Here is a 16265-nt window from a genome sequence, read left to right on the forward strand (position 1 = left end):
GTCTGATGAGGGTGAAGCTCCAGGACCCAGCGGGCTGCAGCAACGCGATGGGGGTAGGGAAGCTCGGGGGCCTTCTCCCCGGAGGGAGAGTATGGCCTCGAGTCCTGCTGCACTGGACGCAGATGAGGAGCGCCCAGGCGGAGCAAAGGCACACTGCAGTGGCAAGGTTGCCCGAATCCATTGAATCACTGGCAAGGAGTGTGGAGCACTTCGCTGTAGCACAGGCGGCTGCCACGCAGACGCAGATTGAGGCCACGCGAGCACTGACTGCTGCCACCCTCGCTGGATCGGGCACATTTCCCCGAGGCTCTCACTGCGCCGCAGCAGGCCAGCAATCTGTGCTCCATCAGATTGCTCCGGATGCTGAAGTGCTGCCCCGTGGGAGTGTCAGTGTGTCGGTCGAGCAGGGAGTTGCTGTCCTCTCTCAAGATGACAGCATTCCTGCTGCCACCACTGGCACTTCTCCACTGCAGTTGCCACCACCTGTAGGACAGACTGCTGCCACCCATGCAGAGTTGGTGCAGTCAGCAGCTGGGCCCTCCAGGCCCAGAGCTGGTCCAGGCCGTCCCTCAAGGGCATCTGCAGTCTCAGTTTCTGACACTCAGCAGCCTTCCCCCAGCCTTGCTCCAGCCACTGGGGTCCCATTACAGAGGAGCTGCAGGGTGGGAAGGGGGGAATTTCGCAAGGGAAGCAGATCACCCTCGAAGGGCAAAAAGTAGGTGTGGCAAAATGTTTTTCATTGTTTTATTGAAGGCCGAGGTTCGTGGTCAAATTTTTGTTACTGTTTTGGACATTGTCTCCAGGTTGTGAGAGCCAGTTATGTGAATGACTGCTTTTTTTTGTGTTTCTTTCTATTACTTTGTCATGCGGAAATGAGACACACAGAGTTTGTGAAATAAAGAAGTGTCTGTATTCAAAGTGTACATGTTTGGTCTTTGCACTCATTGTTGCCTTGACCGGCTTAAGGGTTGCGGGATGGATTCATTCAGGTTGTTTGAATGGCAGAAGCCATTCCCTCAGAGGAGGCCTAGAGGTGACTTGCTATGAGCCTTTGACGGACGGCCCTTCCACTTTGTGCCTCCCTCCTGCCTTGGTGCTGCTGATGATCATCCTCCTCATCTTCCTCCTCCTCCTCCTCTGCTGGTTCTCCAATGCCTGGTGGCATTGGCTGGGTCCTGAGGATTGCAAGGTTATGCAGCATGCAGCACACAACAACGAAGTGGGAGACTCGCTCAGGCGAGTACTGCAGGGCTCCTCCAGAATGGTACAGACAGCAGAACCGTTGCTTGAGCACGCCGATTGTGTGCTCAACGATGTTCCTGGTAGCTTGATGGCTCTCGTTATATCGTAGCTCAGCAGGGGTGCTGGGCGAACGGAGCGGTGTCATCAGCCAGGTACACAGAGGATATCCCTTGTCCCCGAGAAGCCAACCTCCTGGGTGATGCGGTGCCTGGAAAAGGTCTGCCACAGAAGTCTGGTGCAGGATGAAGCCATCGTGGCTGCTGCCTGGAAAGTGGGCACTGACAGCGAGTATCAGCTGTCTGTGGTCACAGACCAACTGGACGTTTAAGGAATGGAAGCCCTTTCGGTTGCGGAAATCCTCGGCACTCTCTTGCGGCGCCCGCAAAGCCATATGCGTGCAGCCAATGGCGCCCTGCACCATGGGGAAGCCCGCTATCATCGCAAAGCCCGTTGCGCATTCTTGCTGCTTGTCCGGGGTCATGGGGAAAGAGATGTACTCTTGTCTCCTTTTAAAAAGGGCATTTGTTACCTGATGGATGCAGCAATGCACCGCAAACTGGGAGATATTGGCGATGTCCCCAGTAGCTGATTGAAATGAGCCGGTGGCATAAAAGTTGAGAGCCACTGTTATCTTCACTGCCACTGACAGAGACGTCCTGCTCCTCAGTTGAGGCTGCAGATCTGGCTGAAGCAGGTGGCAGAGCTCAGTGACCACCTCCTTGCTGAATCGCAGCCTTCGCAAACACTACATATTAATGTAGGAGAACTGTTGGCGAAAAACCCTGGGAGGGTAAGGTCTCCTGTTGGCCCTCCTCTGTCTGGCCATGATTGCCACTCTCTCTCTGCGTCTCTGTTCCCTCCGAATGTAATGGAGAAGGACGACATTCCCATCCATTGCAGCCCCCATAGTATCTGGGCAATCAAAGGTCAAAAAGCAAAGTACCTGCAAAGTTATGGTCAGAAGCCAAAACTACCTCAGACAGCATTGACTCAATGCAGAAGTCTCTCTTTTTCTCTTTGTCTCTCTCCAAATCTCTCTCTCTCTCTCTCTCAGAACGAGTGGTGCAACAATGGCTACCACACAAAAGCCAGGAAGAGGCCCCCTTTAAATAGCGCCCCCCAAGCCCCACAGCGACTGGGATGCGTTCCAGTCAACCTGTCGTTGGTAGCGCCAGGCGGAAAGGAGGGGGGCGCCACTCAATTTCCGGTCCGGGGCGCCCCAAGGGCGTTGCATTCTCGAATGATGTCAAGATCTGCGTGCGCAGGAGATCGGGCGGTATTGTTTAGCGCCGCCGCAAAATGTCCGGTCAATTTCGCGAGAGGCGCAGATATCGCTGCGCCCGGGCGCTAGTTGGTTTGCGCCCCACTTAGCGCCCTCTTAAGGCGCTAACAGATGGCACTACCAACTGAATTTTTCCCCCATAATGGCCCAGAAATTAGGTTCGGGGGCTTGCCGCGCGTGCAAGCCCCCGATGTGCACTTACCCGGCGCGCCGACAGCTGAAGCCTGGGCCTGCTTGGAATTCCTGTCACTGGCCCGGTTCAGCTGTTGGCGCACTGTGCTTGCCTGACCCAGCGGCGTAGTTAGTGCGATGTGCCGGCTGGGATCAGGTGAGCACTGGGCAGCCAATCAGGGGAGGGAAAACTTCATTCATGAGTTTGATAGTAAGAACTGTCAAACTCATGAAAAGCACGGGCGCCCAAAACACCACTTAAACTTTAAATAAAATTTTTAAAAACATCGCACTAATTAAATGAACTATAAATAACTTTAAAAAACTATTTTAAACAATTAATCAAATTTTTGAAAAAAATAATTTTTTAAGAAATCGCATCTAAAAATACACTTACCTTACTGTAAAGTCCTTAAAAACAATAAAGCTGTGGAAAAAATGTTATAATTTTAAATAATAGACCACTTACCTTAAAGAATCAAGTCCTTACGTCTCTTTTTTACATTTCTAAATAGTTGGGGCCCTTACACACGGGCAAACCTGTCAAAAAGAAGGAAGTTCAACGCGTGCGCGCAGAGTCCTGCGCGCACGCGTTGGACCTCTGAACCCCTTGGAGGAAATGCCGGTTTCCCGCGCATGCGCTGTGCATGCTGAAATCCGGCACTTCCAACGGGCCCACGCATGAGTACACCGTCCGTACTCACGCGTTGGGACCGGAATTACTGGCCCAATGTCTTTCTTATGACGGCAACCAGATAAATACATCATTATGTGGGCAATGGTTACTTCTGAATTCTCAGTATAAACAAAAAAGGCACATGCTGTAATTACTCCCATTCATTTGTCTCCCTTTGCCTATCTATCTCTGAATCAACCTCTCTCTCCGAAGTAAAAAATAAGCAGTTGAAAATAATTTTCAGGTCAAATCTTACTGTACAAAAGTTCAAACTCCAGTTCATTTTAAGATCATTTAGAAAAACCAAGAGGCTCAAAATGATTGTTATACCCTAAGGAAAGATGTGCTTCAATTTCTACTGAGTTAATCGTGCTGCTGCATGCTCGGAGATGCTTCACACAATCAGACTGTAGCAACCTCGGAATTGCAGGAACAAGTGCCCTTAGCTCCCTGTAGCTGACATGGCTCTGAAAAGGATATCAATTCTAACCTGGGTTTCTCAGAGAGCAGAGGCCGCTAAGTAAAAATGTTAGTGGAGTTACTCAAAGGCACAAATGTGCATCTGGAATTTCCATGGGGGTTTGTGCCATTTCTCCTGGGTTTCTGCTGACCTGCGGAAGTTTTGGGAGGAGGTTAGGGGAGATCAGCAGCAGAAATTCCACCCCGTGATCGTTTACATCTTCATTATGTTACAAACCTCACTTTCATTCTTAGAAATATCAGTTACCTGTGGGAAAATGACAACCAAAAGAATTTTGAATTTGTTTGAATGGTGATTTAATTGTTTCAATTTCTGCTTTATTGCTGATAGTTTTTCCTCACTGCTCATAGTAAAATTGTGATTTGTTGCTGTTATTGGGATACAAAATTTAACCAATCAGCTACAAGAAACCTGTATACAGGGATCCCTCCCCAACCGCGGGGGATACGTCCCTGAAAACCCCCGTGGTTAGTAAAACCGCAGTTGGCAAATTCAGTATAAACACAATAAAAAAGAATATAAAAAACATATAAATAGCATAAAAATCATGTTTTTTAACTTATTCCTAAATTAAAAACAGCAGATACGCAAATTTCACTGCCGTGGTTGACAAAAATTGTCGCAGAGTGGAAACCGTGTATACGTGAAATCCGCGTATGGCAAAACCGCGGTTGGGGCGGGATTCCAGTGTAAGAAAGTGTGAAGTATGATGCCAAAATGCAGGGAAGAAGTGTGACAAAAACACACACTAGACATACCATTTTTATTTGTTTGTGAGAGAATCTTTTGTGGCATTTCTCGTGGTAATTTGGAAGATGCAGTGCTTTATAAGGACAGGAATATTATACCATATAACACACAGTGTATCATTTTACTGATAAAGTGTAAGTATGTGCCCCTTTATGGCCATAAGATGCAATTGTTCTGAATTGTTGAAATGAATATTGGAATCAGTTACAGGTTAAATTGGCTTCTTTCTCTTTTTCTTGTGTTTAAGGCTGGGATGTTCAATTGTTTAATAAATACAAGGTCAGGATACACAGCGGGTGAATTTCCACAGGGTTTCTCTCGCTTCCCCACCGGAACTTCGGCAAAAGAGCCACGGAAACCCTGGAAAATGCCATGTATGTTGTTTTTCCTGGGTTTCCATGGTTCTTCCGGCAAAGTTAAGGCAGACGAGTGGAAGAACCCCCACAGATATTCAACCCCATCACAGATCTTTTAAAGCATCTTTTGTTCGGGAATTTTGCAAATTGTAAATTGATTGTCATAATCGATTCCAGATCAGAAGCATCTAGGATTAAGTAATTAATATTTTTTTTTTAAAACATTTCTGCGAGAGAGGTCTGTGGAATGAGATTTGGTAATCAGGTAGAAGAAAGTAGCTAAGAATTTGCTTTTGTTTTTAAGAATAATAGAAATAGAATAGATATGTCTATAATTAAATGGGACATAGAAAGTGTAATGCGACAGACAGGAAATGCATGCCATAAGTACCAACTTTATAATAATAGATTTTTTTGTGTGATTAACATTTCATGCTGCATGGAATCACAGCAGTTTAGAATAGCATGTTACAGGAAAATGGTGCAATATTAATCTAGTACTTTGCATGGCATGTTGTCACACAGTGTGGTATTGCACTGCTCTAGTACAGTAAGTGACACGGCATAGTGTTGTAATGATCTAATACACTATGTTGCACAATAGCGGCACATTTGAAACATAATGGCCTGTAATTTGCGGTCAGCGGTGAAGCAAAGGCGTTTGCCGCTGGCCTCAAAGAAAGCCTTCCACAAAGATCTCTGTGGTGCGAAGTTCGGTATTTCCGACGTTCCATTGAGATCAGTGCAGTTTAGTGGAAAATCCATAGCGCGAGCTGCTGTGACATCAACAAGCTGTCTAAGCAGTCAATCACAATGCCGAATTCTCACAGACAGGGAACCAGAAAGTGAATAAGCTCCTTTTATTCAGACTTTTAAAAAATGTTATAGAGAGCAAAACAAAGATTGGAGCTTTCACACACCTGAAATAAGAACATAAGAACATAAGAAATAGGAGCAGGAGTAGGCCATACGGCCCCTCGGGCCTGCTCCGCCATTCAATAGGATCATGGCTGATCTGAATCTAGACTCACGTCCACTTCCCTGCCCTCTCCCCGTAACCCCTAATTCCCTTATCTGCTAGGAAAATGTCTACAGGTAGACTATCCTTTATCCGAAAACCTCGGGACCAGCCGAGTTTCGGATAAAGGAGAATTTCGGATTTCGGAAGGTGGGTCGGCGGGGGTCCGCGGGGGGGTCGGCGGGGGGTCGTGCGCACGACTTACGCTGACGCTCAGCGTAAGTCAGTCGGGGTCGGCGGGGGTCGGGGCCGGGGGGGTCGGCGGTTGTCGGGGCTGGCGGTTGTCGGGGCCGGCGGGGTCCGCGGGGGGGTCGGCGGGGGGGATCGGCGGTTGTCGGGGCTGGCGGGGTCAGCGGTTGTCGGGGCCGGCGGGGGGGATCGGCGGTTGTCGGGGCTGGCGGGGTCGGCGGTTGTCGGGGCCGGCGGGGGGGATCGGCGGTTGTCGGGGCTGGCGGGGTCGGCGGTTGTCGGGGCCGGCGGGGTCCGCGGGGGGGTCGGCGGGGGGTCGTGCGCATGACTTACCCTTTATCCGAACTTCCGAAACCGGAACCCTCTAAAAACCGAAGGTTTTTTCGTTCGTACGCACGACTTACGCTGAACGAAAAAACCTTCGGTTTTTAGAGGGTTTCGGTTTTCGGAAGTCCGGATAAAGGGTAGTCTACCTGTATCTCCATTTAAAATTTATTTAATGTTGCAGCTTCCACAGCTCTCTGGGGTAGCAAATTCCATAGATTTACTACCCTCTGAGTGAAGAAGTTTCTCCTCATCTCAGTTTGGAAAGGGCAGCCCCTTATTCTAAGATTATGCCCCCTAGTTCTAGTCTCACCCATCAGTGGAAACATCCTCACCGCATCCACCCAATCAAGCCCCCTCACAATCTTATATGTTTCAATAAGATCGCCTCCCATTCTTCTGAACTCCAATGAGTAGAGTCCCAACCTACTCAACCTTTCCTCATACGTCAACCCCCTCATCTCTGGAATCAACCGAGTGAACCTTCTCTGAACCGCCTCGAGAGCAAATATATCTTTTCTTAAATATGGAAACCAAAACTGCACGCAGTATTCCAGGTGTGGCCTCACCAATACCCTGTATAACTGCAGCAAGACTTCCCTGTTTTTATACTCCATCCCCCTTGCAATAAAAGCCAAGATTCCATTGGCCTTCCTGATCACCTGCTGCACCTGCATACTAACTTTTTGTGTTTCATGCACCAGGACCCCCAGATCCCTTTGTACTGTAGCACTTTGCAGTTTCTCTCCATTTAGATAATAACTTGCTCTTTGATCTTTTCTGCCAAAGTGCATAACCTCACACTTTCCAACATTATATTGCACCTGCCAAATCTCTGCCCACTCACTTAGCCTGTCTATGTCCTTTTGCAGGTTTTTTATGTCCTCCTCACTCACTCCTTTCCCTCCTATCTTTGTATCGTCGGCAAACTTGGATATGTTGCACTCGGTCCCTTCCTCCAAATCGTTAATATAGATTTTAAAGAGTTGGGGTCCCAGCACTGACCCCTGCGGAACACCACTAGTTACTGATTGCCAGCCTGAGAACGAACCATTTATCCCAACTCTTTGTTTTCTGTTAGATAGCCAATCTTCCACCCATGCCAGTATATTACCCCCAATCCCGTGATTTTTTATCTTGATCAGTAATCTTTTGTGTGGAACCTTGTCAAATGCCTTTTGGAAGTCCAAATACACTACATCCACTGGTTCCCCTTTATCCAACCTGTATGTTACATCCTCAAAGAATTCGAGCAAATTTGTCAAACATGACTTCCCCTTTGTAAAACCATGCTGACTCTGTCCTATTAAATTATGTTTATCCAAATGCTCTGTTACTGTTTCCTTAATAATGGACTCCAATAAAGATGAACAAACTTAAAAACATTAATTAAATGAAATCTGAAACTATACACTGTGCAGCAAAGGTGCAGGTCTCAAATCAAGCCTATTGTCAGTACTGGTACTGCCTGACTGAGCTTCACCGCAATCCTATAAGTCTTTTTTAATAAATGAAGCATTCCTGGGAAATGCCTACTCAATTACCAAGTGGACATTCATGGGTTAATGAAAATTCCAATCAATATTGAATAAATTAAAAACGAAAGTCGTAAGGGGAATGAAAACTTCATCCAATTTTAATAAGTGTTAAAACCCAATGTAAAATATCATTTGCTGTTTATTCCGATTAGAAAATCAAATGCATGTGATTCCTGGGAGTCCTTTGCTACCATGTTTGAAGAAAGATGGTGAACTGAGTTAAATGTTATATAAAAGAGACAGGGGGAGGATTAAGTACATTTGTTATAAACTTATAGCGAACACATCATGTTAAAGACTATGCAGATGAAACCTTACCTTTTCTGCATCTTGCTCAAAGAGCCGAAGTTGAAAGCACTGATCTAACTTCAGTTTCCTAACGTGCCACATCTGATGTAAGTGCTGTCTAGTTGAGTGTAGTTTATCCAGTAGACTGGTGATCTTTGGCACAACGCTTTGAAAATCTGCACTGCCAGATATGCAGTTCTTTCCAGAAAAACCATCACTGCACCTTATACACTGCAGCAACCTTTGCCCCTCATGGTCCAGTTCCTCCACAGGGGCTTTGATGACCTTTTTCTTCAGTTGTGTATGTTCATCAATTAATTTTCGAGAACCTTCAACATCCAGGGGAAATTCCTTCCTGGCCAACATCTCCTGCAGGTCTTCTAGTCTGGACAACAGATGCACAGCACTGCTAATGAACTCTTCCAGGGCCAGTCGAAGCTCAATCCATTCATCATGATTATACTCCAGTGTGCCATCAAACTCTTCAGTCAATTGGGAAGGATCCACCAACTTTGAAAGCCCTTCTACGGATACCATACTTGTCTGAAAAAAGATATTTCAACAGAATCAGCATTTCAGTACTGATATTGAAAAATCTTACATTTACAGGACTTGGAATAGATATTTCCTAGATTACTGACCCAGGACCAGTAGATACAGAAATCTACAAATCCTGAATCCAAAGATGTTAGTCCTGGTACTGTAATTGCAAGAAGCATAAACTTGCCAATGCTCACCTGCATTACTACTACTTCTTTTTACTTTGTTTTGACTAGTTTTTTTCTTATTTCTGAAGTGTCAGCCTTGGCTGAGTGGTAGTACTCGCATCTCCGAGTCTGAAGGTTAAAGGTTCATGCCCCAAACCAGAGACTTGAGCACACAATCTTGGCTGACACGTCAGTGCAGTACGAGGAAGTGCTGAACTGTCGGAGATGCTGCACTGTTGGAGCTGCTGTCTTTCAAATGAGCTGTCAAACCAAGGCCCTGTCAGCCCTTTTTTTGAGTGTCAGTTGTGGCTCAGTTGGTAGCACCCTCATCTTTGAAGCAGAAGGTTGTGGGTTCAAGTCCCACTCCAGAGACTTGAGCACAAAAATCTAGGCTGACACTCAAGTGCAATACTGAGGGAGTGCTGCACTGTTAGAGGTGGCGTCTTTCAGATGAGATGTTAAACCAAGGCCCCGTCTGGCCTCTCCTATGGCACTTTTTCGAAGAAGAGCAGGGGAGTTATCCATGGTGTTCTAGCCAATATTTATTCCTCAAGCAACATCACTAAAAACAGATTATCTGGTCATTATCACATTGCTGTTTGTGGGAGCTTGCTGTGTGCAAATTGGCTGCCGCATTTCCTACATTACAACAGTGACTACACTTCAAAAGTACTTTAAATGACTGTAAAGTGCTTTGGGACGTCCGGTGGTCGTGAAAAGCGCTATATAAATGCAAGTCATTATTTCTTTCTTTCTTTCAGATGGACATAAAAGATCCCATGGCACGACTTGAAGAGCAGGGGAGATCGCTTGGTGTCCTGACCAACAATCCCTCAAACAACATCAATGAAACAGATTATCTGCTCATTTATCTCATTGCTGTTTGTGTGATCATGATATACGTAGATTGGCTGCCACATTTCCTTACCTTACAACAGTGACCACAATTTTAACTAAGGCGTGTTTTGAGCAGGTGGGTAGTGGTGCGAATTAGAATCTCACCCACTGCTCTGGAAATGAGGCCTGGGCTATTTTATCTCCTGGGCCTCATTTAAATCCCACCAGCTTACATCCTGCCAGAAACAAGTGGGAAGTAAGTCTGGGCCTGTTTGGGCCTCTCCTGGCCCCAGTTATTCTATCCGCTGTCTCCACCTGGCGGGAGCACCACAGCAGTTTCATGCTCAGGCAGTCCAGGGTCCTGATGTTCAAGATTCTCCTACTTGAGGGAAGAGTTGTTGCCTTCATTATTTTAAACACTTCAATCAGATGAACTCATGAACACTTACAAGTGTTCTTAAACATATTGCCACCTCTTCCTGTTTTCCCCATCCTTTCTAAAATCCCATATCCCAGTATAGATAGCTTCTGCTCTTACCCAGGCTTCAGCCAAGGAATTGCTACATCATCATACACTTCTCGGTGGATTTGTGCTTCTAGCTCCTTATTTTATTTGCAATACTCTGTCCCTCTTGCCTCTGTAGATTTACTATCTTGTTTAATTTTTGTAGAAGTTCTTACCTCTACTATTTCCATTATCCCTCGCATGCTATTCTGAAGTCTTTATTTGCCCCTACCCTGCTTTAATAGTTTAATTCCTCCTTCATTTTTATTGTAATATTCTTTTTATATTGCTATGCTTGTTGCAAAAATAAACAGTAATAAAAAACACCAAAATCAACAGTTTTATCATTCATTTGCTGGAGTATTTAATTCTGAATATAATGCTTACCTCAAATATAAACTTTGAACTCCCAAAGTTGGTTTTCTGCTTCTGCCAAAAGTTATCTGGTTTGATAATCAGTGCAACATGGATATCAGCAGGGAAAGACTCCTGGAGAGTTTTAAGTAGAGGTTTGATCAAATCCCACTTGGAACCTCGCATGTCGATGATAACAGTGAATCCTCTTTTACTCACATCCTCACTGTTAGAATATAAAAAAGCTGTTACTGAAATGAAGTACATTATATATCTGAAAGTATTCAGCAGACCTTAAAAACATGGATCATCTCAGTCTAATGTTTCCTCCTCAAATGGGAACACAATTACACACACCACACACTTTTTGACAGCATAAATAAATATATAACATATAAAAGATAAATAGAATGGTAAATTAAGCATTATATTAGTCCCAAAGGGGTGCCACACTTGAAGGGTGTGGGCTGGAAATGTGGCTCAAAACACTGCAGGCCCAATTACTAGACCAGAAAATAATTAAGGGTAAAGAAGGTCATTTGGCACATCTCGGTTAACACTTTCAGAATGACCCTAAAGTTCACCCATTTCAACATACAATTGGTTCCTAAATGATTCCTGGATTTTTGCTCCAATATTCTATCTGGTGGTGCACTCCAAGGATTGTTCACTCTTTGTGTGAAGAACTTCCTGATATCAATCCTAAATTTGCCTCTTACTAGTTTTGAGCAACTCTATGTCGTACTTTCTTAATATTAAATCATGTTGGTGGTGGTTCAACCCCTATTACCAAGTCACATTTTGATCTCTCCGCCCAACTCCTCTGGCACCTCTTCCTCCTTGAAGCAGCTCATCTTATTCCACCTTGCCTCTTCTTTAATATCCTCATTGCCTACCATTCCCTAAGCTCCACCCCAAGTTTCTCCCCGAGGTATCCACCTTCTTTTGCTTCCTTAGCCTCGACACTGAACGACTCCCCATACTTGCTGATTCTGAATCTCCACCTCACCTCCTCTATCTGGACCACATCAAGTGCTATCAAGCCTCACTCTCCTTTTGCAAAACAGTGTACTATTCCAGGATCATCTTAAGAGATTGAAGATTACCCCTGGCTTCTTTCCCCCACTACAAACAGTCTCCTTAAGACCCTCTCTCCTGCCCCCTCCACCCTCAACTACAATAAATGTGAGGAACTCATGGGCTTCTTTTTCACAAAGGTTGAGACTATCCATTTGTGAGTTTGTCTCCCAGCAATTGTCTGCGACCTTACTGAGTCTTCCTCACGTATGAATTCTTGTTTCAGAGGTTCAGCTTCTGACTGCGACTCCTCCTCAAGATTCTCAATGTCCAGGACTTTCTGAAGAGTGAAATTGCAGAGGACATAGCAAGCCACCATAATGTGCTAGACAATATTGGGAGCATACTGAAGGAGCCCCCAGACCTAGTACCTGGATCTGCCCTTCCATGTCAATGGCTCCTTCAATTTGAATTCCAAAGTGGATGTAAGACCTTTTGTAGTGTTCCTGAGCTTCATTGGTGTCCTTTGCAATAGTTTTGGAAACCCCTTGGCCTAGAAATTCGGTATAGCCGCGTTTGGGGCGCTACAGCCGGGCGGTCGCAAAACTTTGCGCCCGGCGCAACTTAGCGCCACCTTTGCCGATATTCAGTTGCATCGCCCCAAAAGGTTGCTGCAGCGCTAAAGCAGGCGATGCACAAGTATCATAAGGCGCTAAGCCGGCGATCCGGGGCGCTACCACCGAGGGCGGGCGCAGCGCAGGTGCAGCGAGTTATTGATTGAAGGCAGACAGTCAGGCGCCGGTCAGCACTTAAAGGAGGAGGGTGGAATTGTTTGGCTGCCATGCCCTGCACACTGCAGCCCTGAGGGAAGGCCTGAACAGTGCTAATTCAACTGCTCCACGCCCAGGAGAATGGAAAAGCCAAGGGAGAGAGCGCAGCGCTTCAGCGAGGGTGACCTGAGGGTGCTGGTTGGCGCAGTTGAGCGCAGGCGCCATGTTCTGTTCCCTGAAGGTGGCAGGAGGCCGCTGCTCTCCGAATATCGGAAAGCCTGGAGGGAGGTGGCAAGCAGGGTCGCCTCCAACAGCATGGTTGCCAGGACTCCCCTCCAATACCGTAAAAAATTCAATGACCTCACTCAGGTTGTCAGGGTGAGTACCCTTTCCAGTATCCTCCTCATCCCTGCATGTGCTCCTCAGTTGATGGCCAAAGGGACGTGAAAGCCCTACTGCCCAGCCCTCATCCAGCAGCTATGGGACTGTCAGGAAAAGCACTTGCATATTCAGGAGTTTATACACTGTCAGGGCTATTCCACCATGGGAGGCTGTGCAGGCAAGATGAGGGCTTCACACTGTCAGGGCTATTCCACCATAGGAGGCTATGCAGGCAAGATCAGGGCTTCACACTGTCAGGGCTATTCCACCATGGGAGGCTGTGCAGGCAAGATGAGGGCTTTACACTGTCAGGACTATTCCACCATGGGAGGCTTTGCAGGCAAGATCAGGGCTTCACACTGTACTTAGAGGCCGTCCTCTCTCTTGCAGGGCAAGCTGGCGCACAACCAGAGACAGCAGCGCCAGACCGGGGAGGCCGTCCTGACATTAAGCAGCTCAGCGACCTAGAGCTGTGAGTGGAGCAGATCATGGCAGGCCGGCTGATTGGCCCCGTTGCGACTGGAGATGCCAACCCTGTTCTGGGCACCAATGGTAAGGTCCTCACCTTTTTGACCTCTCTCTTTCCACCTGCGCCTCACACCAGCATCCTTTGCCACTATTGAACCAATGCAGTGCATAGCAGCACTCATGCCTCCCTCGCTGCCGTCCTGTCCTCACTCTAAAGCAACTCTTGTGCCTCCCTGCTTTCAGATGGTGACTCGCCAGGTGAGGAGGCAGCCCCTCAAGCTGGCACTGTGTCGGACTCAGACCTGGAGGAGGAGGAAGAGGAAGCCGCCCCATCAGGGACCCCCTCGGCCAAGGCAACCCATGGCCATGCTGGGGACATGTCTTCCATGGAGGGGAGCAGGGGGGAAGTGTCGGAGGAGAGTGATGCTCCGGGGACCAGCGGGCTGCAGCAACGCGGGAGGGGTGGGGAAGCTCGGCGGCCTTCTCCCCGGAGGGAGAGTGTGGCCTCCAGTCCTGCTACAGTGAGCGCAGAGGAGGTATGGCTCCTTGTGGAAATGGGCGCCCAGGCTGAGCGCAGGCACACTGAGCTCATGGCTGCAGTGGCAAGGATGCTGGACTCCATAGAGTCTCTGGCAAGGAGTGTTCAGGAATTCGGGGCAGCACAGGCCAGGAGTCTGCAAGAATTCAGTGCAGCACAGGCGGCCTCCAGCCAAGTGCTCAGTCGTGCCGTGCATTCACTGGCTGGTGTCATCCAGACACAGACCAGGGCCACACGGGCACTAACTGCTGCCACCCTCGCTGGCTCGGCCAGGCATCGCCGGGGCACTCGCCGCGCCGCAGCAGCCCAGCAGTCTGTGCTTCAGCAGATTGCTGCACATGCTGCAGTGCTGGTCCGTGCGAGTGCCAGTGAATCAGCCGACCAGGGAGTGCCTGTGCTCTGTCAGGTTGGCAGCATTCCTGCAGCCAACACTGTCACTCCTCCACTGCAGCTGCCACCACCCGTAGGACAGACTGCTGCCGCCCAAACTGAGTTGGAGCAGTCCGCAGCCGGGCCCTTCAGGCCCAGAGCTGGTCCAGGCCGACCCCCAAGGGCATCTGCTGTCTCACCAACTAACCCTCAGCAGCCTTCCCCCAGCCTTGCTGCAGCTACTGGGGTCCCATTGAGGAGGAGCTGCAGGGCGGGTAGGGGCCATGCCCGGAAGCGAGACGGATCACCCTCGCAGGTGAAAAAGTAGAAGGTCTGGCCAATTTTGTTGTTTTTTATATGAAGGCCGAGACTGGCGTTTTTGTTTTTTATATGAAGGCCGAGACTGGTGTGTTTTTGTTTGGGGGGTTTCTCTGAATTAGTTTGTCATGCGGGAAGAGTTATAAGAGTAAAACATTTTCTTTAATCGCACTGTCCATGTTTGCTTTTGGAAGTATTGGTTGCCTTGATCGGCTGAGGGCTTGCGGAGCAGCTACATTCATCTTCCTTCATTGGCACAAGCCATTCCCTGAGAGGGGGCCTAGAACCGAGTTGCAATAAGCTGCAGACAGACGGCCCTTGCACTTTCTGCCTCCCTCCCATCCTGGTCCTCCTCCTCCTCCTCCTCCTCCTCTGGTGGTCCTCCAATGTCTGCTGGCAGTGGCTGAGTCCTGCGGATACACAGGTTGTGCAGCATGCAGCACACGACAACGAAATGGGAGACTCGCTCAGGCGAGTACTGTAGGGTTCCCCCGGAACGATCCAGACAGCGGAACCGTTGCTTGAGCACGCCGATTGTGTGCTCAATGATGTTCCTGGTTGCTTGATGGCTGTCATTGTATCGCTGTTCTGCAGGGGTGCTGGGCGCACGGAGTGGGGTCATCAGCCAGGTGCACAAAGGACAGCCTTTGTCCCCGAGAAGCCATCCTCGTGGGTGAGGCTGGGCCTGGAAAAGGTCTGCCACAGAAGTCTGGCGCAGGGTGAAGGCATCGTGGCTGCTGCCTGGAAAGCGGGCATTGACAGCTAGTATGAGCTGCCTGTGGTCACACACCAACTGCACGTTGAGCGAATGGTAGCCCTTCCGGTTGCGGTAATCCTCGGCATTCTCCAGAGGTGCCCGCAAAGCCACATGCGTGCAGTCAATGGCGCCCTGTACCATGGGGAAGTCCGCTAATGCTGCAAATCCCATTGCATGCTCTTGCTGCTTGTCGAGGGTCATGGGGAAGGAGATGAACTGACGTCTCCTTCTGAAAAGGGCATTGGTCACCTGGCGGATGCAGCAATGTACCGCGAACTGGGAGATGTTGGAAATGTCCCCAGTAGTGGATTGGAAGGAGCCGGTGGCATAGAAGTTGAGAGCCACCGTCACCTTCACTGCCACCGACAGAGACGTCCTGCTCCTCAGCTGTGGCTGCAGATCTCTCTGAAGCAGGTGGCAGATCTCTGTGAGCACCTCCCTTCTGAATCGCAGCCTCCGAACACACTGCTCCTCAGACATGTTCAGATATGAGAACTGCTGGCGGTATACCCTGGGTGGGTAAGGCCTCCTGTGCCGACGCCTGTTGGCCCTTCTCCATCTGGCCATGACTGGCACTCTCTCACAGCGTCTCTGAGCCCTCTGAATGCAATGCAGTAAGCCAACGTTTGCACCCATTGCAGCCCCCATTAGATGTATCGAATTAATGCTATGGCACTGAAAGTTAATTACAAGTGCAAAGCTCTGGCCTGAAGCCAGAAGTACCTGAGCGAGTGTTGATTCTGTAGTGTCCGAGTATAAGTAATACACGGACTGCAGGAGAACAATAATAACAGGTATTTACTGAACAGAGGGTAACTTAAGACTAAAATACAGAAGCCTGCTATGGCTTTTTATACAGGGCGGTCACTGCCGGTACTGCAGTATAGAATCAGTTCTTCTCTTAAAGGTACATACACAATTCCTCCCCT

The 16265-nt window shown here is 48.3% G+C and overlaps 1 protein-coding gene across 7 annotated transcripts in view; it reads right to left on the minus strand.

The window, feature by feature from the left end:
* The window catches only part of kalrna (kalirin RhoGEF kinase a), a 1017450-nt gene that overhangs the window by 616265 nt on the left and 384920 nt on the right, over nt 1-16265 (minus strand). For all 7 annotated transcript variants that reach the window (XM_085986273.1, XM_085986275.1, XM_085986274.1 and 4 more), the window contains exons 4-5: nt 10752-10944; nt 8346-8858 (exon numbers count right to left, since the gene is read on the minus strand). In XM_085986273.1, the coding sequence (XP_085842399.1) occupies nt 8346-8858; nt 10752-10944 (706 nt within the window). The remainder of the gene's footprint in view (nt 1-8345; nt 8859-10751; nt 10945-16265) is intronic.

The sequence above is a fragment of the Somniosus microcephalus genome, chromosome 4 (genome assembly GCF_052327205.1).
Source record: "Somniosus microcephalus isolate GS21.2 chromosome 4, FLI_Smic_1.0, whole genome shotgun sequence".
NCBI lineage: Eukaryota > Metazoa > Chordata > Chondrichthyes > Squaliformes > Somniosidae > Somniosus > Somniosus microcephalus.